This window comes from Grampus griseus (genome assembly GCF_964374135.1).
Source record: "Grampus griseus genome assembly, chromosome: 13".
Lineage (NCBI taxonomy): Eukaryota > Metazoa > Chordata > Mammalia > Artiodactyla > Delphinidae > Grampus > Grampus griseus.
The window spans coordinates 39,530,488-39,557,590 of record NC_139007.1 but is presented as its reverse complement, the minus strand read 5'-3'; the positions used below and the strand labels follow the sequence as shown (position 1 = coordinate 39,557,590).

At 36.8% G+C, this 27,103-nt stretch overlaps 1 protein-coding gene and 1 pseudogene across 2 annotated transcripts in view; both read left to right on the top strand.

Annotated features, from left to right (window-relative positions):
* Window positions 1-27,103, top strand: part of AK9 (adenylate kinase 9) — a 120,922-nt gene that overhangs the window by 29,329 nt on the left and 64,490 nt on the right. The window contains exons 10-16 of the mRNA XM_082668796.1: window positions 306-404; window positions 3,667-3,806; window positions 3,887-4,067; window positions 8,197-8,341; window positions 18,708-18,791; window positions 20,261-20,409; window positions 24,313-24,469. Of these exons, the coding sequence (XP_082524922.1) occupies window positions 306-404; window positions 3,667-3,806; window positions 3,887-4,067; window positions 8,197-8,341; window positions 18,708-18,791; window positions 20,261-20,409; window positions 24,313-24,469 (955 nt within the window). The remainder of the gene's footprint in view (window positions 1-305; window positions 405-3,666; window positions 3,807-3,886; window positions 4,068-8,196; window positions 8,342-18,707; window positions 18,792-20,260; window positions 20,410-24,312; window positions 24,470-27,103) is intronic.
* Window positions 511-2,329, top strand: LOC309831816 (alpha-2-macroglobulin receptor-associated protein-like; annotated as a pseudogene). Its single transcript has 2 exons — window positions 511-533; window positions 1,138-2,329. The product of its transcript is annotated as an alpha-2-macroglobulin receptor-associated protein-like (transcript).

Sequence of the window (27,103 nt, the reverse complement as noted above, 5' to 3'; positions counted from 1 at the left end):
AGGATCTTTTCAGATGTAATCAAGTTAAGGTGAGGCCATAGTGAATTAGGATTGGTCCTAATCCAATATGGCTGGCATCCTTATAAGAGAAGAGACGCATGAACACAGGGAGAAAATGGCTATGTCACAACAGAGGCAGAGATTGGAGGGATGCATCTACAAGCCAAGCAACACCAAACATTGTCGGCAAACTACCAGAAGCTAGGAAGAACAAGGCAGTATTCTACACATGAGCTCATGACTTTTTCAGGACATTTGAGATGTTCAAATGCCAATGTATTAAAAGACTTGTTCTTTAAATTTAGACAGTTATGGATCGACTTAAATATCTGAACCTAAAAAGAGCAGCTGTTTTAACCAAACTTCAGAGTGCAGAGGAAGAAATTAATGACACGATGGAAAATGTAAGTTATTTTTAACTGTTTGAAAGTCTACCCTTTCACTATATGTTGTGACCTTAATTTGTATCCTTTCAAGGTTTAAAAGGCTCTCAGGATACCTTTTATAAAAATGGATTTGATATTTGGGAAGCTGTAATATTGGCACAATATTCTTGTAGACACTAAACACAACAAAAGTTTTGAAACAAAGAAAGGCAATAAAATCAGATCAACCAACCACAGGAATAATAAGAAATAAAGAAACCCAAGTTCAGTTTCAAAATTTTGCAGCACCAAAGAAAGAAAAGACATAAAAGCCCTCAACTCTATACTCATTCGTTTCCCCAATCATTCAACCAATTTTTAAAATAACTACTGTGTTCCTGGCCCTGATGTATTGTGGATGTGACGGTGATCAAATTATAATTGCCAAGTGCTAAAAGGGCTACCAGGACTTTTAAGTGGAGGATATGATCTATTCTGGGAAGTTTAGATTCACCTATAAAAATAGAAATAAAAAAACTAATACCAGAATCATAGATATTATAATTCAAATAAATTGTGGAAATAAATTTAAGGAAAGAGGTCATTTTGTTATCCTGTACTGTGTAATCCCTAGATCTTAATGGCTGAATATAGCTGGAATATGTAACACGAACTGGTGCTGAAGAGGAGGAAAGGTGGGCCTGATGCACACAGAAGCTCTGTACTGAGTCACTTCTAGGTCATAACTGAAGGGAAATTTTAAAGTATTCAGAAAACCCGGGGGCTTTTCCGACCCGCAATTGCCGGGGTCTCGGCTTCCAGAGGAGGAAGACGGCATCGCGGAAGGTCCGAGCTGCGCTGCGCGAGCTCCGGCAACTAGTACTGCCGCCGCCGCCGCCGCCGCCGCCGCCGCCGCCGCCGCCGTCGCCTCCCGGGCCTGGCGGGCCGCCGGCGACAGCGGCAAGTTCTCGCGGGATAAGAATGAGCCCGCGCAGCCCTCGGAGCGCGAGCCTGGGTCGGGGGTAGTTCCGCCAGGAGAAGCAGAATCACCTGTGGGGGAAGGCCCAGCGGCTTAATCTTTCTCCTGTGAAATTGTGCGAGCTCCATGCTGATCAAGATACAAGCTCGAGCTTCAAGATACTTACGCGAAAGGGACGAATTCAAGAGGAAGAGATTGAAGGCTGAAGGCTTAGTTGAAGATGGAGAGAAAGAAGCAAAACTTAGCAGCAGTCTCAACGTTATCCTGGCCAAGTTTGGTCGGGACGGGAGAAACGACGCCCAGGCCAGCAGTGAGCAGCAACGTCCTCAGCCCCGGCACCGAGGACCACAGCCTGGAGGACCCCCGGCGGGAGAAGCAGTGGCACAAGGCGAAGACCTTCGGGAGGTTTTTCAATGAAGAACTGGACCAGTCGTGGTGGGAGTTTCAGCATCACAGGGAGAAGGTCCAGGAGAATAAGGACCTTCAGGAGACCCTGAGCAGGACAGAAGAAATTAAGGAAAACGTCGTCAGTCCCGCCGACATGACCCACAGCCAGGAGAACGTGCTGCAGAGCAGACATGCCGAGTGAAGGACAGGCTGCGGGACATAAGCCAGGACTTCGACCACCTGCAGAAAGTCGGCCACCGGGGCTGCGGCGCCAAGGCAGAGTTCGACGAGCCCCAGGTGATGGATCTGTGGGACCCGGCCAGGTCAGCCACCTTCACAGAGAAGGAACTGGAATCCTTTTGGGAAGAGCTCAAGCACTTTGACACCAAAATCGAAAAGCATAACCACTATCAGAAGCAGCTGGAACGAACATCTCATCACGAACAAGCACGTGGTTGGCCACCGGGAGCGCAGCAGGCACGGAACAGAGAGATACGCCTTGTTGGAGGAGAAGACCAAGGAGCTAGGCTACAAGGTAAAGAAATATTGACAAGATCTGTCCAGCCGGGTCTCCAGGGCTCACCACAATGAGCTCTGAGGGCCTAGGGAGCTACACACAAAAGTGTGTAGCTGCGGCTGCTACATACTTCTGCTTTCTAGTTGACAAAAGCGTATAGCTGCGGCTGCTTAGCTGTCAGCTCCTCTGGTCTCTTCTCCCAGTCTCCGTGTCCTCGTGAGTTCATTTCTTTTTTCATTCCTCTGCTGTCATTTTTGCAAGGTTTTAGGAAAAAAGCAAACACAAATGCATGTGTTCAGTCTGCCTTTAACCAGAGACAGTCATGATCATTTTTACGGCTGTGATATCAAACTCATTTGAAAGCTCATCTTTTCATCGCCCCTCAGCCCCCGCTAGATATGTAGCCTCGGGGGCTCAAAGTTGAGAGAGGAGCATGGTCTGCTATTCACACACTTTCTTCAAGTTTGGACAGGAAATAGGGATGATAAGGAAAAAGTGCCTGCTTCCTGTCTTAACTGGGTACATTTCAGTCCCTAGCTCGTTGTCTGTGGACTCATGGAGAAGGGTGGTAGCCAAATGTGCCCCACCGACAAGGTTCTCAGTGTCATTCAGCTCCCCTAAGCATTGACAGTTTCCTTCCCATCTAGCTTCTTCCAGCCTTCAGGTGGGGACATCCATGCAACATCCCCGAAACCAGCATGCCTCTTTGCTCTCATATACTGCAGCAGTGCAGGCAAGACCAGAGTTTCCATTCTCATCTGTCCTCCACAGTCAGCTCTGGAACCAGCAATACATGTGAGATCCATGTCTGAAGGTGGGAGGGAGCCAGCCTGGACCTGTCCCCCTAGCAGTTGCCTACCATGTCGTTTCCCTCCAGTTCTCTTGTCCCTGCCAAGGTAGCGCTAGGACAGTGACCCTCTCAGCAGTCTGCAGTCGGTAGAGAAGTGGTTCTTAGCTACTCTGCAGGTGACGAACAGAGGATTGCTGAGGGAGACTTTACATTTAAGAAGAATGAAACAGCTAAGTCAATGCAAATCTGCATGTAACATCTTCCTATTTTAAAACTTATGTAAATTAGCTAAGATTCTGGTATGTTTTCAAACCTTTTCAATAAGAATTTTTCAGAATCTGTTTCCTGAAACAGATAATAGAAAATGCTCTATCCACCTTATGCTCATCCTACCCTACAAGAGAAAATGCTCAGTAAAATTTAAACAAGGTCTTAAAACAGAAATGAAAACTATTTGTCTTATTAAATTTTGGACAAGTACAGAATGGTTGCAATTGAGGAAAAAACCAAAATTTCCTTTATGAATTATTTCTTAAATAGTAGAACATGATCAAAGAAGAAATGAAATAATAATGTGAATTTCAGCCAAACTTATGCCCACATTTTTAATGTTGTTTGCTATTAACAGGATGAGCTGTTCCGTACTCTTGCAGCTTGTAAACTTATTGCACCGAGATACAGATGGCAGAGAAGCAGATGGGGACATACATGTCCGGTGACTTTAAAAGAAGGTAAAATTTTTCAAGGATTGCCAGAATTTTCTGTGAGGTAAGTAAGATTTTCAGAATTTAATTTAAAAACTTGCCCATACCTCTTTTCAGTTGTTTATGATAATGTCATTTTTTAAGTTTTCTAGGTAAAATATACTGGCTTTCATCAGAAGAAGCATTAAAAACATTTTTATTGAACCCACGTCCCTATCTTCTTCCACCTATGCCAGCACCACCATTTAAAGTGTTCATATTTGGACCTCAGTCTTCAGGGAAAACAACACTTAGCAATCTGCTTGCAAAACATTACAAAGGAAAGGTAACTACTTAGCTAGCTACCTAACTAGCTTTCTACCTATCTATACTTGATTATACTTTGTGGGATTTTAGGACTTTTAGGATTTGTACTCAGTTTTCTTTTTTTTTTTTAACCCCCCCCCCCAAACTCCAGCTTTAATAAATCATTCTTCTGATGCAGCTTGATAGGTGTTTCTTTCTTCTGTTTTTTTTTAAGTTAAAAATTTCTTTTTAGCTGCGCAGCGTAGCTTGTGGGACCTTAGTTCCCTGACCAGGGATTGAACCTGAGCCCTCAGCAGTGAAAGCACGGAGTCCTAACTGCTGGACCGCCAGGGAATTCCCTGTGCTTGGCTTTCTTAATTTTATACTGTCAACTGGGTAATTGTTCCACTGGGCTTAGAGTGGGGAAGGCATCTTCCTCAATGCTTTAGTGCAGCTTCCAGACCATAGCCACTCCCGAAAGTCCCCAGATTTGACTGCTATGTCATGCAGACTGTGCCACCCATTACCTTTCTTGGTTTCACTCATCTCCTGTTCCCTGGGTTACACCCCTCCTGGCCCACCGACCCTTCCTCCACACACTCATTCCTGTCATCATTCTTGGTGATTTCACTATCTACAAAGATGACCCTCCCAACACATTGACCTGACAGTTCCTTGACCTCTCCCCTCAGTGATCTTATTCTCCACCCTCGGTAAGTGAAGAGAAATTACTTTTAGCTTAGACCAGAGTGATAGCAGTAGAGGTGGTAAGAAGTGGGCAGATTTGAGATATAATTTGAAGATAGAGCCAAAGGATTTGTTGAGGGATTGGAATGTAGAGGAATTATATGAAGGCCAGTGTGGCTGGAGCATGTAGTGTGAAAGGAGGAACAGCACAAGGTGGAGATGGCTGAAGATGTAGTCAGACAGTGCAGGCCCTGGGAAGGAGTTTGAATTTATTCCAAATGCTATTAAATTCTTTTAAACACAGGGGTAACATTTCCTACTTGCTTTTCACTTTTTTATTGTAAAATATGACAAACGTACAGAAAAGTGAAGCTCATTGAAATATCACAAAACAAACCCCCATGTAACCACCACCTAGGTCAGACACGGAACCCCAGAAACCGCCTTATGCCTCTTTCTAATATCAGTCCTCTTACTCCTTCCACAAAGGTAACCACCGCCCTGAACTTTATGATACTCACTTCTGTACTTTTCTTTTATGGTTTTACCATGTAAGCACACATTCAAATACCATAGATTAGCTTTGCATATTTTTTTAACTTTATGGACTTAAAACAGTTTATGTTTTTTGTGTCTAGCTTCTTTCACTTAACATTATAATTGTGATATTTATGCATGTTATAGCTATAGCTTATTTTTATTGTTTTATTGTATTCTATTGATTGAATTATATTATGATTTATTATCCATTTGAGTGTCAATAAAACTTAGGTTGATTCAGTTCGGGGAATTGTGAATAACATTGCTATAAACAGTCTTGTACCTGTTTCTTGGTGTATACATGCATATCTTTATATAGTTTGAAGGTATATCTAGGAGTAAAATTTCTGGGACATAAGGTATACATACATAGTCAACTTGTGTAGAAAATGCCAAACTGTTTTCAAGACTAGTTCTACTAATTTACTATCCTACCAGCAGTGTATGAGAGTTCCACATTCCTGCCAACTTTTGTTATGGTCAGTCTTTCTAATTTTAGCCATGCTAGTGGGTATATCTCACTGAGGTTTTAATTTGCATTTCCCTGATGACTAATGAGGTTCAACATTTTTTCATATGTTATTCAGATATTCACTTTTTGAAGTGTTTGTTCACTTTGTTCAAGCCTCTTGCCCATTTTTAACTTTTTTGCATATTATTGGTAGGAGTTCCTTATGTTGTCTGTGTACAGTTTTTTTTATTATAAACATTATGACTATTTTCTAATAAACATTATGAATATTTTCTACCACTCTGTGGTTTGCCATTTCCCTTTTTATTTTTATTTATTTATTTATTTTTTTGCGGTATGCGGGCCTCTCACTGTTGTGGCCTCTCCCGTTGCAGAGCACAGGCTCCAGACGCGCAGGCTCAGCGGCCATGGCTCACGGGCCTAGCTGCCCCGCAGCATGTGGGATCTTCCCGGACCGGGGCACGAACCCGTGTCCCCTGCATCGGCAGGCAGACTCTCAACCACTGCGCCACCAGGGAAGCCCCTGTTTCCCTTTTTAAATGAAAAATGCACCATACTATATTCATTTAAAGTAAGTCATTGAGTCCTGCTTACACTAAAGAAGAGGGAAATTAGGCTTCACCTTCTGAAGAAAGGAATATTAAAGCATTTGTGGACATGTTTTAAGACCATCACAGTATGTGTCAGACAAAAGAATTATAATTTTAAAATGTAAAGAGTTTTTACAAATCAATATATAAAAGCCCCAATGGAAAATGATAGTAAACAGGCAGTTCACAAAATAGTTGATCCAAATAGCCATTACACATGAGAAAAGGAGTATCACCTTGATAACCAGGGAGAGGCCAAAAAAAACAGATATATGTCATGTCAATCTCACTGTTGAAAAATCATATTAACGACCAGTATTGATGTGTGGCTAGGATTGGGAAAGTACATTTCTCATACATTGCTGGTTAGGGTATAATCATTAGGGATAGCAGTTGGAAATACATATAAAAGCCTAAAATCTATACATATCCTTTGAACTATATGTTTTTCCTGAAGAAACTATCAAAGACATATACATAACTATGTTCTTCATAACCTAGTTTATAATAACAAAATCATGTATATCTAAATATAATTGGTATTTTAGTTAAATATTAAGTTGTAATATATTCATCTAATACAGTACTGTTCATCCATTAAAAATGATGGTGTGGATGTATTTTTGTTGGCATGGAATAAAGTAATATAAGCATATTGAAGGAAAAGCAAAATTGAATCTAGAAATATGGAAATATTATTTAAACTTAAAAGGCATATATAAATCTAACATCCCAACATTCAGTATTAAGTATATAATTTACCTAACAAAGGACTTATATTCAAAATATATGTAGAATTCTAACCTAATTTTTTAACTAGGCAGAAGTTGAACATATGCTTAAAAACATGTGGGTCAGTGAATGACCAATAAGCTCATAAAAAGAAGCTCAAAATTGTCAGTGATTAGGGAAATGTAAATTTAAACTGCAATGAGACTTCACACCAACTAGGGTGGCTAAAATGTGAAAGATTCACAAAACCAAGTGTTGGTGATGAGGTGGAATAACTTCAATTTTCATACTTTGCTGCTAGGACTTTAAAATAGCCTTAACCACTCTGGAAACAGTTTAGTGCTTTATTTATTATAAAGTCAAACATACACTTAATCATATGACCCAGTAATTCTACTCCTCAGCATTTATCCAAGAGATGTGAAAACGTAATGTCCACAAAAAGACTTTCTCACAAATGTTCATTGGTACTTTTAAATTGCCAAAACTGGAAATAACCCAAATGTCCATGATGAATGGATTAAAAACTATGGTATATTCATACAATGATACTATTCAAAAACAAAAAGGAATAGATTACTGAGATATACAGTTACACTGATGAATCTCAAAAACATTATGCTAAGGTAGGAAAGCTTGGAAAAGATTATACACTGTATGGTTCTATTTATATGAAATTCTAGAAAAGGCAAAACTAATTTATAGTGACAGAAAACAAAGTGGTTGCCAGGTGCCAGGAACTGACTATAAAGGGGGATGAGAGGGAACTTTTTGGGGTGATATAAATGTTCTATATTTTGATTGTGGTCGTCATGTATATATTTGTAAAAACTCATCAAACTCTGTACTTAAAATGGGTGCCTTTAATTATATGTAGATTATCCATAAAATGTTGATTTAAAAATATACATGTAATTTGAATGTATATTACATGATCATACAAATATAAATATATATTTATATATATATTGAATTTCCGTGAAAGCAAGTACTCAAAAATCACTGAATTCTGAGAATAACATACCTCCAGCAGCATTAATATTTTTGAGATGGATAGGTATAGCTATAGAAATAGATGTAGATGAACAGTGTGCTTAATATTCAGAGTAACTTGTGCTTATGTTGGTTTTCTCAAATATTCTTTGCAGGTAGTTGACTACGATAAACTTGTCCAACCACGTTTTGATAAAGCCCTCGAAACGCTAACCAGAAATACTATAGCTGAGGCCACTGAAGCAGCCATTAAAGCTGTGAAAGAGCGGCTTCTCTCAGAACTACAAGCTAAAAAACAAGGTGAACTATCTGTTTAAAATGTGTGTTTTAAGCTTAGGTCAACAGTTAAGCTTGACTACCTGAAGGCAAGAACTTGGTTTGCTTGTCTTGATATCCCTGGCACCTTGCACACTTGCATTGCAGCCTCTTAATAAGTGGTTGAAGAAATGAATATACATAAACCTGAATCTTACACAGAGAAAAAGATTTCAGTTCTGGACGACTAAGGAAAGGAATCAGAGTTTCCAAATTCAGATTTCTTTACTTTAATAGATCTGCTTGCTGGGCAGAGACTGAGCAGAATTTGCACCTTTATTTATACCAGTTGTGATGAAAACACTTCACCTGACTCGTAGAGTTTGTGTTGTTGCTGTTGTTGCTGTTGTTTTAGGCTGTGTATCAGCCTTGATTGTAATTAAATATTTCTATTTGGGGAATATTAATTTCAAATCCAAAAGTTATAAAACAGTGAAACCGGAAAAAGACTTGGTGATCCATTAACACAATTACATAACTTTACAGATGAGGAAACAGAGGCACAGTAGGTTAAATGGCTTCCTGATATATTCACCCAGCTGGTGGCATAGCTGAGACTTGAACCCTCGTTTCCAAAATCCCAGAGTTCTTTCTCTTGACCATTCTTCCTCTTCCTGAGTCTCACTGCTTATCATATTATTTTAAAATAGACACAGAGTTTTGGTCTGGGGTTGGGTGGAGGGCGAGTTTCTAGTTTTCTCCAGGAAAAATGAGAGTTTTCATTTCTTGGCTACTTTTGAAAATTTATTGATTGGTTTTGGTAGAATTTATATCTACCATTTAGAACACATGAAAGTAGTTTAATCTAAACATCTCTTCTTAATGGAATACTCTCAGTGCAGCACTTCCTGTACATTTTGTGGGATCTTCCTCACATTCAAAGATCTGGATCCAAAATTTGAGATTAGCTCCAGCAATTTTAGACTAGATTTAACCACCACTGTTTGGATTTCCCAGAAGCTGTGGCAGTATACTGTCATACTATAACCATCCTACTATATAATCATCCTACTATAACCATCACTGCCTCAATTTCAAATATTCTTTTCCTAATAAAATTTTCCTCATTACGAAAGAAATAATAGCTAAATTAATTGAGCATTTACTATATGTTGAGGCTATGCTAAATGCATTACATGTATTTTCGTATTTGATCCTCATAATAGACCTGTGAAGTAGGTTGTTGCTGTTGTTTGAACTGTTAGCAGAAGGATTTCTTAAATATTTATGTCTAGACTAGGGTGGCAAACCCAGTTGCCAAGAGGGGCCAGGCAGGTAACATAAGTCAAATAGCAAGTGGACAAGCTTTGTTTGCACCTTAAAAATGATGTTATAAAATTATAACCTCAATAACCATATGGATACGGTAGGTATTTATATCTCTATTTTTAGTGGATGAAGAAATTAAGGCTCAGAGGAGTTATATGATTTGACCACAGGCAGCAAGTGATGAGGATTCAAATCAGTGTCTGTATTCTTATCTCCTGTGTCTCTCAAGTGATCACAGAAAACTGGAAAAAGCACATGGAAGAAAAAGTCACTCATACTTACTCCCCAGAGATATTCACTGATAAGAATGTGATGCATTTTTCACCCCTCTCTCTTCTATTCATATTTGTAATGATTAATTATGGTCCTATGGCATATACAAAATTGCATTATCTCATTTTAAAATAATGCTTCTTTCTAATTAATATGTAATTATTGTCATAAATTTTGTGCTAGAGATCTAAATTCATTTTTTCTAAATGGTGAGGCATTTTACAAATAACACTTATTAAATTATCCATAATTCTACTGGATGTTTGAAAGGGCAACTTTATCTTAAGTTTGTGTGTATGTAAACTTCTGAACTTTCTGTGATTTGATCTTTATATTACAACCTTTAATGCAAAATATTATTAAAATCTTATGATGCATTTTAAATCCAGTAATGCAAGTTCCTCCTCAAAACATTCTGTTTTAAAATTATTCCTGGGTATTCTTTCATTTATCCATAAAATGAGTACATACTGGGTGCCAGGAGCTGTACTAGGCTTTGGGATGCTTGGAGAATTTTGTCAAGTTTTACAGGAAATCCTAGTGGGAGGATTGTGTTAACATTATACAATAAATTGATGAGGATTCACATCTTTACTATTAAATCTTCTCATGCAGACAGATTAAATCTCCATTTATTGGCCTAATACTTCTATCCTTCCTTAACATTTTATAACTTTCTTCATGTATTGTCAATACTTTTCTTAATAAGTTTATTTCTAGAAATTTTGTCATTTTGTTACTATTAAATGGGATTATTTTTCTATTACATTTTCCAAGTAGTTATTACCTGTATGTTGGAAAGCTGTTTGATTTTTATGTTTCTTTGTAACAAGCCACCTTACTAAACTTACTTCCTAGTTTTGATAGATTTTTAGTTGAGTCTCTTGAGTTTTGCAGATAGCCAATCTTATCGTTTGAAAAGAAGCATAGTTTCAACTCCTTTTTTCCCAATATTTATGCTTATTTCCTTTCTTGAATAATTATGTAGGCTAGCAGTTCTAGAATGATGTTAAATGGTGGAAGTGATAGTGGGCCTCAGTAAAGGGATCTCGTCAATGTTTATTCATAACGTTATTAAATATTTTTATCCAGAATGGATGTTGGACATTATCACATGCCTTCTCAGAATTTATCAAGATGATCATAAAATTTCTAATCCGTTGACCTACTGATTTGATCAATTATACTAATATATTTTCCAACACTAAGCCATTCTTGTATTTCTGATTTTCTGAATTTCTTTTAGCTGTTAATCTAGAATTTTTTTTATACTCAGAAGTGTGATTCATTTATAGTTTGTGTGTGTGTGTGTGTGTGTGTGTGTGTGTGTACATGCTCTATTTGTCAGAATTTGCTATCAGAGTTTCACTAACTTTATATAAACTGGGAAGCTTGCCATCACTTTCTATGCTTGAAACTATTTAAATATCAAGGAAATTACTTCTTACATGGCAGTATTGAGCTTTTGCTAGGCAAAAACACATTTTTTGCCTAATAAATCTGCCTCTCTTCTTTATTATTAGCCTATAAACAAGTAAGAGAGGCCAACCAGGTGCCGGAGAGATTATAAAAAACAACATCAAAAAGACCAGCGTTGAAATAACATACCATCCAAATGATCATCTAGATGATAAAGAATGAATTTATTATACGATTTCAATTTCCTTAAATTTAGCAAGGCTGGATTTGTGACCTAAGATATGATCTATCCTGTAGAATCTTCCATGAGCACTTGAGAAGAAAGTATATTATGTTGTTTTTGGATGGAATGTCCTATAAATATCAATTAAGTCCATCTAGTCTAATGTGTCATTTAAAGCTTGTATGTCCTTATTTATTTTCATTTTGTATGATCAGTTCATTGGTGAAAGTGGGGTGTTAAAGTCCCCTACTATTATTGTGTTACTGTCTATTTCCCCTTTTATGGCTGTTAGCACTAGATATCAATTACAGGAAAAAAACTGTAAAAAATACAAACACATGGAGGTTAAAAAATATGCTACTAAATAACCAAGAGATCACTGAAGAAATCAAAGAGGAAATCAGAAAATACCTAGAAACAAATGACAATGAAAACACGACAACCCGAAACCTATGGGATGCAGCAAAAGCAGTTCTAAGAGGGAAGTTTATAGCAATACAATCCTACCTTAAGAAACAAGAAACATCTCAAATAAACAACCTAACCTTGCACCTAAAGCAATTAGAGAAAGAAGAACAAAAAAACTCTCCAAAGTTAGCATAAGGAAAGAAATCATAAAGATCAGATCAGAAATAAATGAAAAAGAAATGAAGGAAGCAATAGCAAAGACCAATAAAACTATGGTTCTTTGAGAAGCTAAACAAAGTTGATTAACTATTAGCCAGACTCATCAAGAAAAAAAGGGAGAAGACTCAAATCAACAGAATTAGAAATGAAAAAGGAGTAGTAACAACTGACAGTGCAGAAATACAAAGGATCATGAGAGATTACTACTATATGCCAATAAAATGGACAACCTGGAAGAAATGGACACATTCTTAGAAAAGCACAACGTTCTGAGACTGAACCAGGAAGAAATAGAAAATACGAACAGACCAATCACAAGCACTGAAATTGAGACTGTGATTAAAAATCTTCCAACAAACAAAAGCCCAGGACCAGATGGCTTCACAGGCGAATTCCATCAAACATTTAGAGAAGAGCTAACACCTATCCATCTCAAACTCTTCCAAAATATAACAGAGGGAGGAACACTCCCAAACTCATTCTACAAGGCCACCATCACCCTGATACAGAAACCAGACAAAGATGTCACAAAAAAAGAAACTACAGGCCAGTATCACTAATGAAGATAGATGCAAAAATCCTCAACAAAATACTAGCAAACAGAATCCAACAGCACATTAAAACGATCATACACCACGATCAAGTGGGATTTATCCCAGGAATGCAAGGATTCTTCAATATACACAAATCAATCAATGTGATACACCATATTAACAAATTGAAGGATAAAAACCATATGATCATCTCAATAGTTGCAGAAAAAGCTTTCGACGAAATTCAACACCCATTTATTTTAAAAACCCTCCAGAAAGTAGGCATAGAGGGAACCTACCTCACCATAATAAAGGCAATATATGACAAACCCACAGCCAACATCGTTCTCAGTGGTGAAAAACTGAAAGCATTTCCTCTAAGATCAGGAGCAAGACAAGGGTGCCCACTCTCACCACTGTTATTCAACATAGTTCTGGAAGTTTTAGCCACAGCAATCAGAGAATAAAAAAAATAAAAGGAATCCAAATCAGGAAGAAGTAAACCTGTTACTGTTTGCAGATGACATGGTACTATGCATAGAGAATCCTAAAAATGCTATCAGAAAACTACTAGAGCTAATCAATGAATCTGGTAAAGTAGCAGGATACAAAATTAATGCACAGGAATCTCTTGCATTACTATACACTAATGACGAAAATCCTGAAAGAGAAATTAAGGAAACACTCCCCTTTACCATTGCAACAAAAAGAGTAAAATACCTAGAAATAAACCTACCCAAAGAGACAAAAGACCTGTATGCAGAAAACTATAAGACACTGATGAAAGAAATTAAAGATGATACAAACAGATGGAGAGATATACCATGTTCCTGGATTGGAAGAATCAACATTGTGAAAATGACTCTACTACCCAAAGCCATCTACATATTCAATGCAATCCCTATGAAACTACCAATGGCATTTTTCATAAAACTAGAACAAAAAATTTCACAATTTGTATGGAAACACAGAAGACTCCAAATAACCAAAGCAATCTTGAGAAAGAGAAACGGAACTGGAGGAATTAGACTCCCTGACTTCAGACTCTACTACAAAGCTACAGTAATCAAGACAGTACGGTACTGGCACTAAAACAGAAATATAGATCAATGGAACAGAACAGAAAGCCTAGAGATGAACCCATGCTCATATGGTCACCTTATCTTTGATAAAGGAGGCAAGAACATACAATGGAGAAAAGACAGCTTCTTCAATAAGTGGTGCTGGGAAAACTGGACAGCTATATGTAAAAGAATGAAAATAGAACACTTTCTAACACCATACACAAAAATAAACTGAAAATGGATTAAAGACCTAAATGTAAGGCCAGATACTATCAAACTCTTAGAAGAAAACATAGGCAGAACACTCTATGACATAAATCACAGCAAGATCCTTTTTGACCCACCTCCTAGAGAAATGGAAATAAAAGCAAAAATAAACAAATGGGACCTAATGAAACTTCAAAGCTTTTGCACAGCAAAGGACACCATAAACAAGATGAAAAGCCCACCCTCAGAATGGGAGAAAATATTTGCAAATGAAGCACCTGACAAAGGATTAATCTCCAAAATATACAACCAGCTCATGCAGCTCAATATCAAAAAAACAAACAACCCAATCCAAAAATGGGCAGAAGACCTAAATAGACATTTCTCCAAAGAAGATATACAGATTACCAACAAACACATTAAAGGATGCTCAACATCACTAATCATTAGAGAAATGCAAATCAAAACCACAATGAGGTATCACCACACCAGTCAGAATGGCCATCATCAAAAAATCTACAAACAATAAATGCTGGAGAGGGTGTGGAGAAAGGGAACCCTCTTGCACTGTTGGCAGGGATGTAAATTGATACAGCCACTATGGAGAATAGTATGGAGGTTCCTTAAAAAACTACAAATAGAACTGCCATATGACCCAGGAATCCCACTACTGGGCATATACCCTGAGAAAACCATAATTTAAAAAGAGTCATATTCCAAAATGTTCATTGCAACGCTATTTGCAATAGCCAGGACATGGAAGCACCCTAAGTGTCCATTGACAGATGAATGGGTAAAGAAGATGTGGCACATATATACAATGGAATATTACTCAGCCATAAAAAGAAATGAAATTGAGTTATTTGTAGTGAGGTGAATGGACCTAGAGTCTGTCATACAGAGTGAAGTAAGTCAGAGAAAAACAAATACCGTATGCTAACACATATATATGGAATCTTAAAAAAAGGTTCTGATGAAGCTAGGGGCAGGACAGGAATGAAGACGGAGATGCAGAGAATGGACTTGAGGACACGGGGAGGGGGAAGGGTAAGCTGGGACGAAGTGAGAGAGTGGCATGGACATATATACACTACCAAATGTAAAATAGGTAGCCAATGGGAAGCAGCTGCATGGCACAGGGAGATCAGCTTGGTGCTTTGTGTCCACCTAGAGGGGTGGGATAGGGAGTGTGAGAGGGAGACACAAGATGGAGGGGATATGGGGATATATGTATACGTATAGCTGATTCACTTTTTTATAGAGCAGCAACTAACACAACGTTGTAAAGTAATTGTACTCCAATAAAGATGTTAAAAAGAATGTATTTATGTATTTATCATATTATCTTCAAAATTAAGACCAAAATTAAAGATAAATACTCTTGGACAACTCACAAACTAAAGCCTGAGAAGTATTGACCCAGACTACTAAGGTGGCTTGTTACTCAATCTGTTTGAGCCTGGATAAAATGCATTTGTTAATTCATTCAAAAATGAATTCTTTAATTCATTCAAAAACACTTGAGTACCTTCTTGTATTAGACATGATTCTAGACCCTGAGCAACAGAGGTGAACAAGACACTTGAAGCTCCTGTCCTTGAGGTGGTTACATTTTAATGGGGGGTAGAGGGGGAAAAAGTAAACAGATAGAAAAAATATATAACACAGTAATCGGGCAGGTGGTGATTGGGGTAGGGGCACTGGAGTGTTAAGATAACCAGGGAAGACATCTTTGAAGAGGGAACATTTAACTGAAACGTGGATGGAGAGAGGAAGCAGGGCTTCTGGAGGATGAACAGTGTTCAGTAATGTTTCTCGGAGTCTGTAGTGATTCCTTTCACATCAAATTGTGGCATGATATCACAGATTTTACATCTTTCCACAAATTGCCTTTTCTCACTGGACTATAGAAATAGATGATATCTCTTATATGCTACAAACCTAAATCTCTTTTCAAATTCACTAATTATTCCAAATCTGACAATAAGGTAACCCTTTTTAACATTTAAAAAATTGGAATTTGTTTGCTAGGGGTTTTACTCCTATATATATATATATTTTTGGAATTTTTGAATTTTATTTTATTTTTTTATATAGCAGGTTCTTATTAGTTATCCATTTTATACATATTAGTGTATATATGTCAATCCCAATCTCCCAATTCATCACACACTCCAATATATTTTTAAGAAATTTTGTCAGTGGAGAATACTGAGGTTTTTTAAGACAGAAAATTATATAATAATACAGAGGATGGCAGCTAATATGGAGCAGGCTTCCTGTGTGCCAAGCCTTTTCTAAGTTCATTGTTTACACCCATTATCTCAGTTAATGTTGCAGTGATGTTTTCAGTTTAATTATCCTCATTTTGCCCAGTAGAAGCTTAGACAAGGAGACCAAATGATTCACCAAAGCCACACTGACTGAGTCAGAACTCACACGCCCAAGGCTGTCTACCTACCCCCAGCTACCTTTTGCTAACACAGCCAATTACTATCTTTCAGCCCAGTCAACTTCAAAAGACCCTCAAAGAGAATTTGAAAGGAAGGAAAATGAGTTCCCAACTGATGCATATAAAAGCTCAGAAGAGTTGCATCTGTCATTTGATGAAGATGATAAAGAAAATGTTGCTAATATTATTAGCCAAATCTTTTCTAATATAAACAGATTAGCTGATAAAGCACATTATTCTTTCACTGCAGTGTTCACTCTTGAATCCCAAAGAGAAAGCTCTTTAGAGGACAGTGAAGAAGCCAAAATGAAGTCAGATGATAAAGACGGTCACAAAATGAGCTGCTAATGCCATGCTTGTGGATCTTATTCCCATTTATTCCATATTTTATCATGTTTATATTGAAGCTTAAAATTACCCACCCCCTCCCTCAAATTGGAAACTTTAAGAGAAAAAGAGTTAGCTTCTCTCTTACAGATTTAAACTGAGCAGCTGTAGAACAGAAATAGATTTACCAGAATGAAGAAGAAAATAGAACCCAGCAAGCCTAATACAGTTAGAACGCCCCCCAGATTTTTTTGTATGTTTCCAGACGTGACACAATTATTATCATACAATAATAAATTTTCTTAAAAGCTCTCTGCTTCCTTTAATGGGTTGGAATCAGAGCATCATAAACCCAAAGTTGTAGCTATGAAATGTTATCATTTAGTGCTATTTACCCTTATAAAACTTTTCCATTTATATAATCAAGAGCATACAATATAAACTATCTTTATTTTTTATTTATAATGTTACATTTAATTATATAATTTCATTAGAAAATATTTTAACCCTCCTTTAAAATTACTGCACAATTTCCCTATTTATAGGTAATAGTTTTAACTAGTTCATTACATCGAAAACTTAAATTATTTTTTTGCTACTAATACAAATAATGCTCCAGTAAATTTTTTTCCAATGAATTTTCTGCATGAAGTTTTGTCTGCGTGTTGACATAAGTGGAGTCACTAGTTTGATGAGTATGAAGCTACAGACAGTCAAATTGCTTTGCATAAAGTTGTTCCAAATTATGTTCCCGTCAGGAATATACAAACTACATGTTATAGTTTCCTCGGTATTTTCTCTTTTTAAATATTATTTTAGTTTTTATTTGACTATTTCTGAAGTTTAGTATTTTAATACTGTGTTAGCCATTTATATTTCTTCTTTTCTGAGGTGACCATTTTTGTCTTTTGCCCATTTTTCTAAATTGTATCAGTTATATGGTTCCTATATACATTTTCTATATTACTCACTTATTTTTCATATTTTTTTTCCAAATTGGGTGGTTTGTCTTTTAAATCAGCTTGCTGTTTTTGAAGTAGAGGAATTTTTCACATTTTCATAGTCAAATCATTACTTCCCCTTTGTTGATTTCTTCCATTTACTTTCAGGCTTAAAAAGTCTTCCTCTCAACCAGAGATTTAATATATATACTTATATTCTTTTTTTTATTGGTCTGACCTTTTTGTATTTAATTTTTAATTGCATATATAATTTATTGTGTTATATAATGTAGGGCTGATCTTTTCTATTTGGTTTCTCCTCCTGATTCAGATAGATGTGTCTTTGCCTTGTGTTTATTTCAAGCTGAGTAGGAATTGAACTGGGCACTGTCAGAAACTTATATATGACACTCCTCCTCCCCCAGCATGCATGCGCACACACACACTTAACAGAAGACCCAGAAATTAAAATTTTGGCCAAGTGGCATCTGGGAACCCCATCTCTGCTGCTGCGGAATTCCCAGCACCAGTACATACACAAAGGGAGCCCCTCCCTTGTATTATCTGTTCCCTCTTTGGGGGAAGCTGTCCAAGGTAGAAGCAGTCATCAGTGCCTCTACCCACTGCTGGAGGGATGCCAACACTGCCAGTGTACCCTGGTAAAAGGCACCCTTTCTCCCCGCTGTGTCTGAGATAAGCACAGCCTTTACCTCTTGGAGCCAAGAGTCTGTTAGTTACCTAAGGAAGGGAAAATTTGATTTTTTTTTTCAATTTACATCCACTGGCATTATATGAAACTGAAATTACTCTTGGTTTTGTCATAAGTTAAGTCATTATCTTTATTTTCTACTGCTGATAGATATGTTTACCTATTTGATTATTATGGTTGTTATTTTAATTTTTTAAGAAATTGGGAACATGAGTCCTGGGTCCCTGGACCCATACCACAATCTTCTTTGGGATTCACCTACACTTTAAATACTGTTCTTTACGTGTTAACAGAGTTTTATTCACAGATGAAAAAGAAACAAGTAAAATGTCTACACTTCAAAGAAGTCAACAAGACTCTAGTCAAGATCTAATGTTGGATTCAAAAAAAGGTAAATTAACATTTGGGTAGTTTGGTTCTCTTAGACTGTGGATCTAAAAATCACAAATAGTTCCTTTAGAATTTTGAAGGAGTAACATGTGTGTGGTTTTTTTTTAAAAAAAGTATTATTAATATCCACTTACTTTATCTTAAAGGCTACTATAATATGAACAGTTAGACATGCAGGAACACAGAAAAAATAACATGTGATATATTGTTTTTGTGAACAAGAATATTGAGAAGATAGGAGATCTATTTTTTCTGCCATTCCTGGCATGTGGCTACTGTAATAATTCACAAGATGGCTGCTAGCATGCCAGCCATCATATCAGTGTGCAGGAAAAGGGAAAAGACAAGGGACAAAAAATTGGCATTCCATCCAGCTGAGTTGTTCCTCTTTAAATAGAAAACAAGAAGACTCACCGCCTCCCCTTCCCAAATTTTTCTTGCATCTTATCTACCAGCCATCCAAACTATAAGGGAAGTTAGGAGATGTAGTGTTTTTAGCTAGGCACATGGCTGACCCTAACAAAATCAGGGTTCTGTTACTAAGGAAAAGGAGACCAGATATTGGATAGACCACTAGCATCTTCTGTCACATTTAGTACCTTTGCCTGGCTATTTCTGCCTCCTCATGTCCTCTTTCCCTGGCTATCGGAAGATCTTGGGTTCCTGCCTCTTCCACTCTGGCTCTCCAGAAACTGCTGGCTCTCTCTATCCCTGAGAACAGACTTCTCACTTTACGACAGGGATGGCAGCAGGCAGCTGCTCTTCAAAGGTCCTTTGGGGTTTTTCTGGGCAAGGATCAATTGGGCTCTCGCATGAGACCCTGATGGATAGAGCCTTGGGGCAGCTCAGGAGGCACTATTGGAAAGGCAGAGGTAGAGGAGTCAGGTGGAGCTGCCAATCTCATGTCCCAATAGAGGAGTGGATGAATGTTTACATCATGGTGCAGCCTGTGAGCCAGCTCAGTCGTGTAAGGAAACATTCAGCACACAATGAGACAAGAATCAAGTCTAACACTTCAAAAACCAGCCTATGCCACCCTTTCTTCCATCCCCTCCAACTTGCCTACCTCCCGTCCTCTTATTGTCCCATTTAGTCTCATGCTTATAATTGGAAGTATTTATTTTGTTTTCTGACTCATTCCCTAGATGCCCAAGTTTTAGCCTGACCCCTGGAAGCCTTTGTTTCCTACGTCTTCTCCGTGGCTTCCTGAGTTTTGACTCCTGCCTGACATGACTTTTTTCATGCCTCATTCACTTTCATTCTGATGCACTGGCTTTAAGCCACTGCTCTGTTATTTTGTGATTCCTGACTTATTTCCCATCCAGTCTATTTCTCCCTTTTTCGGGCATGTGCTGCAGGAACACAAAGAGTACTTCCTTGGGTTAGGTATTTACAATCATGTTCTATTGCAAATAGCATTGTTTACTAAAATTATTAATGGCATTAATTTATTGATTTATTTTACTTTAGATGTAATAGAATATGTGATAGAGGAGGTAACTGCAGATCATCCAGAAGTTCTTTCCATAATAAAGGAGACGGTTGAAATGGCAAAGGACGTGAACTTTGAACAGCCACATGAAAAAATTGCTGAAATCTTAGACGAAGTTCTCCAAGAGGTAAGAAATCCAGGCTCTTTATTTTTATCATTGATTTCACAGTAACTGAGAAAATGTTAACCTAGTATATGTACAATTATTTTAGAATCCTGTATGACAGTGTTGAAATCTGTAGCCTTCAAATTCATGTGCATTTTACAGTCAACATTGTTATGTGTAATGTACCCCAGTGAACAGTTGCTTATAAATTTTCAATAATTATCAACAAATGTGCAATATGATTTCATAGCTTTGACATTTATTCTTCATTAACTTTTATTGTCTTTAATTCAGTCCAGTTGGTTAAAAGATAGTTTATATGAAGCAAGTACCAAAGTTACTTTTTCATCTATGAGCCGGTTATTTGTAAACCAAGACAAATTTTGCTCCCTAGCTAACTAATTTCATCCAGCCACCTTGAACATGTTCATGGGGGAGATGGATGGACACACCACGGATTTTCCAATCTAAGGGGAAAATAAAGCCTCAGGTACTATGTCCTACCCATATCAAATCAGAAGGCTTATAAAGACCATATGGATCTGTTTTGTACAGAGTGCTTGGGTAAGCGTTCAGAGCAAAGTTAAAGAGAACAAATCAGTTTTGGTCGTTCAATGAACTTATGTATTTCTCTGTAATTTGAAAATGATGTAGTTTAAAATCATGAGAAGAAAAAAAATGTTCTCTGAGAGTATAGAACCACTCTGTAACACATTGGGTGAAATCCTTGAGCCCCAGGCTCTACCCAAGGCAAATTGTTATCCCCCTCTGAGCTTCCCAAAGAGATCTTTCAACTTCTATATCTCTTCAGGTTGTTCTGTCATCAATTTATTTCTTCAGAAACATTCTGAGTACCTACTGTGCTAGAGCCTGGGGACACAAAGATGAATTAAACATAGCTCTTTCCGTTAAGGAGCTATCAGTCAGGTAGGAAAGGCTGACATAGAATCCAATAATTAACTCTCATGTGCTAAGTGGTAACTAGATATGTACAAGGTATAGGAATGTCAGGAAGGTCAAGGCTATTATCTCATCCTGGGAGGTGAGACAGAGCATCCCAAAGGAGGAGATATCCAAGTCAGGGATGTCTTTAGCACTGTGAACATCCCATCCTTGCCCTTCACTGATAATTTGCTCCATTCTTTCCAGTGTTTATTCTGGAGGATACAAATCTACAGGGAGTACTACTAAAACACTTCTGATGTAGTAATATGAGTAGTGTCAATAGATGGTAAACTGTGAGTCTGGGATTGTGGGGGAGTTTAAATCACGTGAGATTTTAACATCAAAGCTCATATCAGATTGTCTTTTTCAAGAGAACAGAGACCAATGCAGGACACTGTTCTACCTGTCATCAATTTTCATGATCTCTGAGTAGGAAACCTATTTTTAAAAACTAGGTCATTACTAATTTCTTACATGTAAAGACAAAATCTTATTAAGGTATCTTTCTTAAATTAGTTTATAGATTTGATGCAATTATAATAAAAATGTCAATGTATTTTGAAAACTGACAAATGTCTCTAAAATTTATTTGGGAGAACCAATAGTTGAGAATTGGTAAGGACAGTCTGGCAAAGTATAACAGAGAGAGACTTGCTCTACCAACTAGTAAAATGTGATGTTACACTGCTTTATAAGTCTGATAATCACACAAGAACTAACAGAACCACAGAGCAGGCACAGAAACAGACCTCAGTATAGATAAAAACTGAGTGTATACTAAGGTTTACATCACAACCCAAAAGGAAAGGAAGAATTATTTAATAGTGTTGATAAAATTAACTGGTAGGATAAAAACAATTTAGATTCTCAGCTTATATCAAAATTAATTCCGTATTAATTGTTAAATGTAAAAATGGCATGTTTTTACCCAGAAGGAAGTGTAGTGATATTGAAATGATCTTAGAATGGTCAAGTACTCTAGGCACAAATGCCATGGAAGAACTCTTAGAGCAAAATCTCAATGAAGATGCTACTTAACAATGATTCCCTTTCCTTAAAAAATATACCATGAAAATCAAAATTTTAAAGCAAACATCAAACTGGGGAAAGTATTTATAATAAATATGACACATTAATTCCTCATTATAAAGATTTCTTACAAATCAAGGAAAATCTAATACCAATGTAAAAAACAGACAAAGACGTAAACAGATTATTTCATCAAAGAAGAAATACAAATGGTTAACTGAAAAATTTTAATGTTCAAGTGTCAATAAAAATATGAAAAAAGACAATTTCTTACCTGTCAAATTGGCAAAGATTTTTTTAAAACTTATAACAATCCATACTAATGAGGCTGTAATGGTATAGTCACATAGGAGTGAAAATTGTTATAGACATTTTGGAAGCAACATGACAATGTATATAAAAAGCCTTTAAAATGTTCATTCCTTTATTCGTTTTGACCTAAAAACACTTTTTATAGGAATCTAACCTAAAGAAATATATACTTAGACAAAGATTTATATATGCAGATGTCCATCATATCATCACAATGTTATAATAAAATTATAAGTTATATAAATGTTTAACATGAAGAGGATGATTAAACAAATTAGGGTTTATTCATTTGACTAAATACTATGAAGCCATTAAATTTTTTTCAAAAAAATTGAATGAGATAGGGAAACTATAAATTATATGTTGATGTTGTTTTAATTTTCATATCTTTGAAACTTAGTAAAATTTTTTAACCATTTATATTGTTTCCAGTTTTATTGATATATAATTGACATATAAGATTGTATTCGTTTAAAATGTACAACATAATGATTTGATATTTGTATATATTGCAAAATGATTACTACAATAAGTTTAGTTAACATGGTCACCTCACATAGTTACATTTGTGTGTGTGTGTGTGTGTGTGTGTGTGTGTGTGTGTGTGTGGTGAGAACTTTTAAGATCTACTCTCTTAGCAACTTTCAAATATACACTACAATATTATTAACTATAGTCACCATGCTGTACATTACATGATTAGGATTTATTTATCTTATAACTGGATGTTTGTACCTTTTGACCACCTTCACCCATTTCCCCACCTCCAGCCCTGTCTCTGGCAATCACCAATCTGTTCTCTGTTTCTGTGAATTTGGTTTTTCTAGATTCCACAAATAAGTGAGATCATGTAGTATTTGTCTTTCTCTAACTTATTTCACTTATACTTCTTCATTATAGCTTTTTTCCCCCAATTCTATTATGTGAAACATTTCAAAGTGTTAAAATTCTTTTTTTCAAAATACTCTTCATTCAGATGGAAATTCAAAAAGCAGATAATCTTAAATTCTACATAGGCCAGAGAGTTACACCAGTCTTCTTGAGATTTCTTCCCCTTTGACTTCTAATATTCTGTGATTTCCTGATGGCCCACAAACTTGTTTAAAGCCTTCAGAATTGGTATATTCATAGATCCACATCTAATCTCCATACTTGTGTTGAAGTTATTATTATTGGGTGGCAGGTAGAAGCCTTTCACATTGAAGGCTGAAAAGCAAAAAGGAAGTGAAGAGGATTGTCACTAAAAAAGGCAAACTGGGCTAGGACCTTGCTACTCAAAGAGTGGACCAAGGACCATTGTCACCTAAGAGCATGTTAGAAATACAGACTCTTGGGCCTTACCCTAGACCTTCTGAATCAGAATTTGGATTCTGTAATACTGAATAACATATAGTAAGCATGTATTGTTATATTTATTTAAGAAAGGCTTTTGCTTCCTGTTCTTAACTTTTAAAACTTATAGTTTTATTGCTTTAAAATTAAGTTTCTCTTTTAAAATTAAGTGGCTCTTTTTATTTCCTTCTGAAAGTCAGAAAAACTCAAAAGATACTTGATTAAGGTCCACAAAAGTAATATATCAAGGTAGCATCCTTTACTTGGGTAGATATGATGGTAATTTCAGTTTGCTGTTTTTCACAGGTAGTTGAAGAAAATAAGAATAGGTTTTATGGTGCCCCAAAATATGGAGGATGGATACTGGACAACTACCCTATTATGAAAGAACTGTGGCTGGTCTTAGTCGACAAAGGAATTCTACCCGATTTAGTCATCTGTTTATCAGACACAGAAAACAATGGTTGGTAAATATTTATCATGTCAATTTAAAGTGAAGTTTTTATTGCTGATAATATTTTTAGTTAAAATATAAAATGAAAAACACTCCACCTTCCCTATGTACAAATACCACACCAGTAGTCCCTTCATGACCTAGAGGTACACAAAAGGAGGCATCCATCCACTGAGTAGGTGGCCACAGATGGTGTGGGATCACCTGATGTTCCATCAGGCCCTTACAATTATTCTTTGGAGCAGAGAATCTAACACCCCATCCCAGTCAGCATTGTAACTTCTAAATGAAAAATATATGAGGCTGAGGGCAAAACTATATATTAGTCCTTCTTCACCTTAAATGGGAAATACTAAGTACATAAAGATAGCAGAACTAAATTTTAATTGTTCTGTCACTTTGTATAAAGCTATAGTAATCAAAACAGTATGGTACCACCAGAAAAGCAGACACATAGTCCAATGGAACAGAACAGAGAGCCCAGAAGTAAACTCACACATATAACGGTCAACTAATCTTTGATGAGGGGGCCAAGAATATTCTGTAATTTTGCATCTTAAGGAAATATATTTGAAAAGAGAATTTCCATGGAGAGAATATATTATACTACCTCTTTTTATGTTTTAGTTATTTATGACATGCCCATATACACCTTCTAAAAAGGATTTAAAAATCTCTGGCATTCCTATATACTAATGATGAAAAATCTGAAAGTGAAATCAAGAAAACACTTCCATTTACCATTGCAACAAAAAGAATAAAATATCTAGGAATAAACCTACCTAAGGAGACAAAAGACCTGTATGCAGAAAATTATAAGACACTGATGAAAGAAATTAAAGATGATACAAATAGATGGAGAGATATACCATGTTCGTGGATTGGAAGGATCAACATTGTGAAAATGACTCTACTACCCAAAGCAATCTACATATTCAATGCAATCCCTATCAAACTACCACTGGCATTTTTCACAGAACTAGAACAAAAAATTTCACAATTTGTATGGAAACACAAAAGACCCCGAATAGCCAAAGCAATCTTGAGAACGAAAAACGGAGCTGGAGGAATCAGGCTCCCTGACTTCAGACTATACTACAAGGCTACAGTAATCAAGACAGTATGGTAGTGGCACAAAAACAGAAAGATAGATCAATGGAACAGGATAGAAAGCCCAGAGATAAACCCACGCACATATGGTCACCTTATCTTTGATAAAGGTGGCAGGAATGTACAGTGGAGAAAGGATGGCCTCTTCAATAAGTGGTGCTGGGAAAACTGGACAGGTACATTTAAAAGTATGAGATTAGATCACTCCCTAACACCATACACAAAAGTAAGCTCAAAATGGATTAAAGACATAAATGTAAGGCCAGAAACTATCGAACTCTTAGAAGAAAACATAGGCAGAACACTCTATGACATAAATCACAGCAAGATCCTTTCTGACCCACCTCCTAGAGAAATGGAAATAAAACCAAAAATAAACAAATGGGACCTAATGAAACTTCAAAACTTTTGCACAGCAAAGGAAACCATAAAGAAGACCAAAAGACAACCCTCAGAATGGGAGAAAATATTTACAAATGAAGCAACTGACAAAGGATTAATCTCCAGAAATTTACAAGCAGCTCATGCAGCTCAATAACAAAAAAACAAACAACCCAATCCAAAAATGGGCAGAAGACCTAAATAGACATTTCTCCAAAGAAGATATACAGACTGCCAACAAACACATGAAAGAATACTCAACATCATTAATCATTAGAGAAATGCAAATCAAAACTACAATGAGATATCATCTCACACCAGTCAGAACGGCCATCATCAAAAAATCTAGAAACAATAAATGCTGGAGAGGGTGTGGAGAAAAGGGAACACTCTTGCACTGCTGGTGGGAATGTGAATTGGTTCAGCCACTATGGAGAACAGCATGAACGTTCCTTAAAAAACTACAAATAGAACTGCCATATGACCCAGCAATCCCACTACTGGGCATATACCCTGAGAAAACCAAAATTCAAAAAGAGTCATGTACCAAAATATTCATTGCAGCTCTATTTACAATAGCCCGGAGATGGAAACAACCTAAGTGCCCATCATCGGATGAATGGATAAAGACGATGTGGCACATATATACAATGGAATATTACTGAGCCATAAAAAGAAACGAAATTGAGCTATTTGTAATGAGGTGGGTAGACCTAGAGTCTGTCATACAGAGTGAAGTAAGTCAGAAAGAAAAAGACAAATACCGTATGCTAACACATATATATGGAATTTAAGAAAAAAAAATGTCATGAAGAACCTAGGGGTAAGACAGGAATAAAGACACAGACCTACTGGAGAACGGACTTGAGGATGTGAGGAGGGGGAATGGTGAGCTGTGACAGGGCGAGAGAGAGGCATAGACATATACACACTAACAAACGTAAGGTAGATAGCTAGTGGGAAGCAGCCGCATGGCACAGGGATATTGGCTGGGTGCTTGTGACCGCCTGGAGGGGTGGGATAGGGAGGGTGGGAGGGAGGGAGACGCAAGAGGGAAGAGATATGGGAACATATGTATATGTATAACTGATTCACTTTGTTATAAAGCAGAAACTAACACGCCATTGTAAAGCAATTATACCCTAATAAAGA